General features: G+C 30.8%; 1 protein-coding gene across 1 annotated transcript in view; it reads left to right on the top strand.

The window, feature by feature from the left end:
- The first annotated feature begins 1,078 nt into the window (after window positions 1–1,078).
- LOC145254820 (ATP-binding cassette sub-family F member 1-like) overlaps window positions 1,079–8,564 on the top strand; it is a 93,209-nt gene continuing 85,723 nt past the window's right edge. The window contains exon 1 of the mRNA XM_080113648.1: window positions 1,079–1,957. Within this exon, the coding sequence (XP_079969774.1) occupies window positions 1,820–1,957 (138 nt within the window). The 5' untranslated portion in view covers window positions 1,079–1,819. The remainder of the gene's footprint in view (window positions 1,958–8,564) is intronic.

Here is an 8,564-nt window from a genome sequence, read left to right as displayed (position 1 = left end):
CGGTTATGATCTGGCAAGCTTTGTGGAGATCACATTACAGTAATACAATAACACAAAATAAAAAGTTATCTGTACATATATTGAATTAAAATCAAGAAAAATTTTTAGTGTTATTTTATCGACAGATCGATTTCTTTTTAATATGTCGTTTTAAGCAAAAATAATATTACGTACTTAATTGCCATGTCGAAAATAGTATTATATCCAAAAATTACAAACATTCATTGAGTAGAAAGTTATTTATAGTTAAAAGTAATTTTTATGAAAAATCAGGTAAAATTGCATTTTTCTTAGATGTTATAAAAGTAGTTGATGAAGAGTTCATACACAGGGACATAACTCGAACGAATATTTTAGATTATTTGCTCATGGCGACTAACATTTTAGCCTTATAGGGCTACAGTTTTTTTTATTTACTAAAAACACAACCGTAAGTCTATTCGATGAATTTTCGTGATTTTTTAAAATATTTTACTAATTGTGATATGGCAGTTTAGTACGTAATAGTTTTGCTTAAAATGACATATTTAAAAAATTGATTTATCGACTATCTTAACATGCACCAAAATTCGTTTTCTCAAAAAAAAAAGAAAAAAAGAACAAAAAAGTTACACACATTCAAATAATGACTTCAAAACTATTTATAATTTTTAAGTCCATAGACTTGCATATCATGACAACTTTCATTCATTTCAGAATTTCCTTTTAATAAATGAAGTTTTATTTTGTGGGCCCTCAAAATCAACAGAGATTAGACCATTCCTGTAATGATCCAGTTCCTGTTGATTTTGCGGTGGGAGATTAGTTCTGTGCAGTCCTACGAGATCCACCCTCTCAGGCTTTGCATTCTTGCTTTGAGAAGCGGTTAGTTTCTTGCTAATCGCCTGAGGCGCCCTCACCAGGGAATACCGACTGGGTTGCCTAGGCACCTTTTGCAGGTACCCCTCCTCGGGGGTGCTGACTTCTCAATCCCACTTTCCGACACTGGTGTCTAAGTTATTGCAATGGAAGAGAACTAAGCATCCCCCTACTTTAGTGTAATTGTTTTTAACTAAATTATCTCCCCCTGAAAGGTGTCCTTCAAAAATAAAAACAAAAATTTGCCCCCCCCCAAAAAAAACAGTAATAATGCACAAGTGCCGTCCAAACTGTTTCAAAAATAATTATAACGTTTCCATTAGCAATCACTATAAAACAGTTATGTAAAATAATAGGGCCAGCCAAAAATAATTAAAAAAACAAAACATTTCTGAAGTTGAAATCAGTTAAAAATATTACTTAATCATTACGTTATCTTCATGTAAGATCATTAGAAAACAGACAAAATTTAAGCTAAATCGCTAAATTCAATTTTAGAACGCTAAACTATTAAAAAATTTCAATCTGGCAACTTATATTATTGAAACTATTTATTTTTGTAATATTTTGTATGGCAGCCATGTTGGAATGGAACGATTAAACAGAACTGTTATCACATTAAACTTACGCACTCTCCTAAAAACAAATTTGCGATAATTTTAAAATAATATGCTTAACCGATAACATTCTGCATGTATCCAGTAAAATATAACATTCATTGCAGCATGATTTCGTAAATATTTGGTTCCGGTTGGTAAATTAAAAACTACGCAAATTGTTTCCAGAGAAGTGGAGATTAAACCACGTGGATTACTTCCTCCCTCACTTCGTCAATCAAGACGTAACTAAAGCAGAAAAAAAGAAGAAAATCCAAAACGAGGCTTTCTTGACCGGTTTTTCGATTAGTCATCTTTCGGCGAGGAGGTAGAGAGATCCTGAAAAAAAAAAAAAAGAAGCTAAAATGCCGAAAGCCAAGAAAGGAAAGAAGAAAGATGATGATGAATGGTTTGATTCTGCCGCTGAAAAGAAAATCGAACAACAATTAAAGGCCCTGGGACTTGATGCTAAAGATGAGGATAGTGATACAGGCGCGAAAAAGGTAAGTAAAAGTACAATCTACCTAAAAGTAGTCACAACTGAATGATCGTCATTGGCTTTTTTCTTCTTGACCAGATGTCTAGTTTTATTTGCGCATAAAAAGTTAATAGAAATAATTTGTATGATTTACTTGTGTGTCTTAAAAGTATTGATCAAACGTTTAATTGTAATTTTTGTTAGAACTCCGTTATCTAGCAACTAGTTAGAACTTAATATAAGTCACATGTGGACAAAATAGGTTTAAAATATTAAATGAAAAATTCCACTCAAACTTTTAAAAATGTTTTAAAAATGTCTAAACCTTATATACAGAAGTTAGACAACATAATGAAAACCTTAAAAATGTCGATGTTTCTACAGAATTTGAACCGAACTAAACGTATGGTTCGGTTCGGTTCAAATTCTGGATAAGCACCAAAAATTTCCGTGCTTGTATAATAAAGGAAGTCGACAAATCTTATTAAAAAAAAAAAAAAAAAAAAAAACATTGCAGAAACAGGGGACATAACTCGGATTGCTTAACAGGCGCTTCTACACTACTAGGACGAAATTTCGGAAATCATAATACTGAATTTCAGATGAAAACAATCGTATTTACGTATTCTTCGTATTTTTTTAGATGATTATATTCCAAAATTACGGAAATCGATAAGGTAGAAAATTATTTATTACATATAGGTACGGGATAAAATGGACGAATAAAAATGGGGGGGGGGCTAGTTTTGAAAGCCGATTTATCATAATTTGTTTGTAGGATTCAAATACTTTTTGATTGTATGTGAAAGATTAAAGGCTAAAGTTAATTTCCCAAAGGAAAAAAATGTGTACACGTAAAAAAAAAAAAAAAAAAAAAAAAGTTATGAAAAATGTTTTCACGGCGAGAGGTGTATCAGAATTTTCGGAGTTTTTGACACCCCGGTATTTTTTTTAGATTAGGTCCACCTCCACAATTTTCTTTTAAATGACACCTTAGTAGGTTTTCGACTATGCTGAATACGAAAATCTTATTGAAATTTTGAAGAAATAATTAGTTATTGAGATATAAAAAGTTGTATTATGCATTGTATTCTTAAACGGCCATCTTTTTTACGTGCGTGCAGTGTCAGTCATAGATGAGTAGATTTGTTTATGGCGCGCGCGTACAAAAGATGGCCGCCAAAGAATACAATGCATAATACAACTTTTTATATCTTGATAACTACTTATTTCTGTAAAATTTCAAAGCGATTTTCGTGTTCAGTATAGTCGAAAACCTAGAAAAGTTGTCATTTAAAAGAAAATTGTGGAGGTGGTGGACCTAATCTGAAAATTTACTCAAACGCTTTTTTTTTTTTTTTTTAATTCACCCCCCCCCTCATTTTGAAATGTCTATTAAAATTTAAATAATTTACGCACCGAAGTTTTATATATATCACAAATTGAAAATAAAAGATCAATAAATAAAATATTCTAATTTAAAACAAGAAAGTTATTTGGAAATTTGCCTGTAAAGTCCAAAGTGTAAAACCTTTGATTTTTTTTTAAAGTGGAAGCTTATGTTCTGCTTACATTGTCAAGTAAATATTGGATGCTGACGACAATTTTTTCTCTTTCATTCAATGTTTTCTTTTTTTTTTTTTAGATATTTTTTTTTTAAAATTCACTCGATAAAGTAGAATTAAAATATATTAAATCAAAAATTCATGTATTTCTTTGAGAAAAGAAAAATTCAACAACTGTTTTTTTTGTTTTTTTTTTTGTTGTTAAGGCAAAAACTAATAAGTAAAATGTGACTAGTTTTCAACTATGGGGACACATTTCTTCACGCACAGGGCTAGATGGCTAACACGAACGTGTGGTTTTTACATCATTCTGTCCATCCGTATTTCAAAACAGGAACAAACACTACTTCCGGCGTTTCGCTAACACGTAACATTGCTTATGTAATGGCGGCTTTTTCAAATAGTTGTTTAAAAAAATTCTTTTATTTTAAAAAAAATACATGGAATTTAAAATATAAATATGGATAAATTCTTAACAATGAAGAATGGAAGTACCCATTGAATGTTATTTTTTTAAAGGTAAGTGATTTTTTGGAATTTATATATACATATATTTATTGAAGCAAGTTAAAACCCATTGATTTTCTTTAAATCTTTAAGAAAACGGATTTTAAAAAACAAATATTGCATAATTTGTTATTAAACCTGTTTTTTTTCTTTAATTTGGTCTTTGCTCCTTTAATTGAAAAAAAAATTAGGGTTTGAATTACATTTTTCAAGTAGTTATTAGCTTGGAAAGATAGGACGTCGAATTATTCAATTTTTTATCACACATTTTTAATGTTTTCTGACACACCTAGGCAAGCTCAGCTAAATTTTGAAGTCAAATAAATTCATTGTAAAAATCCTTTTAAAAGATAAAGATTAGTTTTCTGGGTCTATTTCAAGGATAATTAGTAAAGTCCTAAGACATTGAACAAAAAAACCCCAAAAAACCTTCTTTATACAAAAAAAAAATAGCTTAATTAGCCCAAAGCGCGAGGGATTCTGCCCTTCGCAAAATTGCAACAAACGGAAGTTTTGTAAACACGGATAATATGGAAGCCCAAAATTTTAGCCAGTCGAAAGGCTATGTGGAAATTACATCATGTAATTATGAGGTAAAGGGTGCTAGTATTCTTTCTCTACCCCTAGACGTGCATCCGTACACTTATCTTGAACGTTTGTATCGTTTTTACCAGTTTTTAATTTAATTATTTTTCTATCTTCCTGTTTTTAAATTAAATTTTTTCAAATAATTGTTTAAGATTATATAAAAATTATGTTAGGCTGAAAGTTTCACATTCATGCAAGCAAGGAAAATATTAAAATCTTACATATAAAAATTATGTGAAATTTGTAATTTAAAAAAAAAAAAATATATATTTTTTGCTATTATAATTTTTTGGTGTGAAAATATTAAACAATGCTTAATTCAATGATAATATCAGTAGTTTGAGAAATTAATTTTTCTTCAAATTATATCAACTTTATTAATACAAACTTTAGGGGCTTTTTTTGTAATGTTCTCTTAAAAATTAAATTAGTTTTTTTAATTGTTATAATTTACGATGTTTTATTTTTATAAAAAAAAAGCAAAAATAAATTCTTTTTTACTACAGAAAACCATAACTTTAGTAAAGGTATTTTTTGTTTAAACAAAATAATAAATTTACACTTAGATTTAAATGAAAATAAAAGGTTCAATATATTCCGTGATCATTATTTGAGAAATACTGAAATTTTCCTTAAAATTGGTTAAATTCCTGACTTAATTTTTAAGTAAAGGGAGGGGTCAAAATGTTTATACATTTTGAGCTCCGGCATTCATTTTGTATGTACCTAATTAAAGAAAATAAAAAAAAAGAATTTGATGAAAACGATCGTAAGACACAGGAGAGTTCAACAGGGAAGTAATTTTTCGTTTTGATTTAACTAAGATGGCCGAAATTTTTTTTCACCTGCTAACACGATTAAAGGTTTTTTTTTGTTATTAGGTAAATGTGTAGTTTAGCAGCGTAAATTATTTGAAGGCCAAGTGCTGTATGCACCTTCTGGGAAGGTTGGGCATGAGGCCAGCACCCTCACCTGAACAAAGAACTCCTCGCTACAAAAGCATCTACACAGTTGTGGATGGCCTATGCCTCTCTAGGGTCTCAAGGCTATGGATTGTCACTACATAATTATGAAGATTCTGCAGGTTTTATTATTATTTTCATTTTATCTGAAGCTGAGGTTAAACATTTCATTAATGGCTTTTAACTTCAGCTGCGTGTTACCATTTCGTTTGTGCTGCCCGCCAAAATCAAGTTGTCATTAATTGATTCCGTCATGTCTTAAGTTATCTACTGCATGATTTTGGACTATCGACATCGATGTGGGGCACGCTTAGTTTTAGACATCTGATGGTGATGGCTGTTGATGTGGTCTTATCAATAAAAACATCATTGTGTGACATACTTTCTCAGGGTGGCCTGTCCAGTGAGACTGGCAATATTCTCAATCCCATGTGCTGCAGCCAAGATTAGCATTGTGTCATTGCTACAATAATGAATGAAATTTTCAACCAATCTCATTTGATATCTATAGATTAGTGCTCTCTTTCTCTCTCTGAGTCAGCTGTAATTATGAATGCTAAATACATTAGTAGCAAATTACTCTAATTACAACTAAGTTTACAATCCAAGGATTTCAGTCCTTTGCAGTTTAGTGGAATTCTGCTTTTCTATATTATATTTCTATTTGTCTGTCCCACTTTTTCTCAGAAACTACTGGGCTGATTTGGCTGGAATTTTGTGTGGACCTTTATAATAAGGTGCAGCAAAATATTATGATATGTTAGATGCACAGTTTAGCGATAAATATTTATTATTATTTAATGCAACAATGAGCACTAATTTAACCATGTTCAATCATCAATTTGGCATAAACGATTCGCTCTAAGTCAACAAGCTGTAACTTTTGTCCATTTTTAACAGGCTGAAAAGCCTAGTTTTTTTGGGTTTTTTTTCTCTGGAAAAGTGGATTTCTGCTTAAATTTCTAGAACCTTCTATTGATGTGAATTTTGCATGTTTTGGTTGAATTGTTTTTTTTTCCTTTTATTATTAGCAATACCATACCATTTTTTTTTGTTTGGATCGAATAAACTCAAATCAAGTGTTATTGAAAAGAGCTTAAAGAAATATTATCTCCGATTTATTTTTTTAAATCGGACTATTAGAACTGGACTTATGACCATTAAAAGTATCAAAAAATGCATGGTTCACTGGACATTTTGCTTTAAGTCAGTCCTATTCAAATGCATATGAGCTTGTGACTGAAAATGGTAGTAAATTTGCACAATTTACAGACTAACACATAAAAAGCTGTATTTTCAGATCTTTTTAAGATATGAAACTTTGAACATATTATCATTATACCATGGAGATTCAGTTAGCTTTATTTACGACCATCTCACTTGGTAATATATTATATATAGTATATTTCAGTTTCATTTTAACAGCTTTAAGTAGAAACATCATAAAAACAGCTTAGAAAAATGTTAAGTAAGGCTTTATCATCATAGGAAGTTTTATTCTGATGGACATTATCATTTGTTGTTATCACATCATAAAAAATCCAAGATGGTGACTGGGAAATCCAAAATTGCCACCATGACACGATTCAAAGAAATTATTAATAAAATATGGCTTGTAGCATATGAAACTAAAAAAATATTTTACAGATCAGAATTATGTTTTCAAGTACATTAAACTAATTAGCATAATTAAGTTTCATTTTAATGGAAGCATCATAAAAAAACAGTTTAAAAAATGCGAGGTAAGGCTTTATCATGTGAAATATTATTCTGATGGACATTATTATTTGTCATCAATACATTAGATGTATCAGAAGCGGCCATTAAAAAATGACGTGATAAGAACTAATAATTCAACTTAGTATCTTTTCGAAGCTTATAACTAATTGAAAAATGTAAACCAAACCCTAATTTTTTTTTTTTTTTCAATTAAAGGAGCAAAGACCAAATTTAAAAAAAATAACAGGTTTGATAGCAAATTATGCAATATTTGTTTTTTAAAATCGGTTTTCTTTAAAAAGATTTGAAGAAAATAAACGAGATTTAACTATAAAAAATCGATATAAATTCCACAAAACTATTTACCTATAAAAAATACTATTGAATGTTTAGTCCCATTCTTCATTGTTCAGAATTTATCCATATTTATATTTTAAAATCCATTTATTTTTTAAATAAAAGAATTTTTTAAACACCCATTTAAAAAACCTTCCATAACACAAGTATTTTACGTTTTTATTAAAACCGGAAGTAGTTTTTTTTATTTTTATTGTTTTGGACTTCTTATTTAAATGATGTCGAAGCATTTCTCCTAACAAACACCCCGGATATCTTAGCACTAAGTGAGACTAACCTACACTCCTCCATCCTCTCTAACTACTTTAACATGCCTGGCTATCTCCCACTCTGCCGTAAGGACTCTGACAGACATATGCACGGACTTGGAGTCTACATTCGTAACACCCTCCCCTTGACTAGAGAAACAAACCTAGAATCGGAAGATCAAGCCTTTATGTGCTTTAGACTAAACATACAACATAACATTAGCTACTTTTATTTTCTCTACCACTCTCCCTCGACCCAGAACTGCACCATAATAAACAAAGTCTCTGACAGCATGAACGAAGCACTCTCCCTCGACACTAGAGCACAAGTACATGTATTTGGTGACTTTTATGTCCACCACAAAAACTGGCTTGGATTCTCTACTTACACAGATGCAGCGGCCAGCACAATACATAGCTTCGCTATATCTCACTCCCTATCACAAAGGGTTATGTTTCCCTGACCAGCAAGAACACACATCACTTTTAGATCTGTTTCTGACCACAATTCCCAAGGATTGTATAACAAATGCTGACAGCCCACTCTGGAACGCTGATCATACAGTGATAATGATCGAAATCGCCCTAAACTCTAGACCCAAAACTGAAGAGCCAGTGCTCAAAACAACGAGATGTTATAAAAAGGCTGACTGGAAAGCCATCAGAGATGCCCCATGGGGAAATAT

This window comes from Euprymna scolopes, chromosome 30 (genome assembly GCF_053919585.1).
Source record: "Euprymna scolopes isolate OS-2025 chromosome 30, ASM5391958v1, whole genome shotgun sequence".
Classification (NCBI taxonomy): Eukaryota; Metazoa; Mollusca; class Cephalopoda; order Sepiida; family Sepiolidae; genus Euprymna; species Euprymna scolopes.
This window is presented reverse-complemented; position numbering and strand designations above follow the sequence as displayed.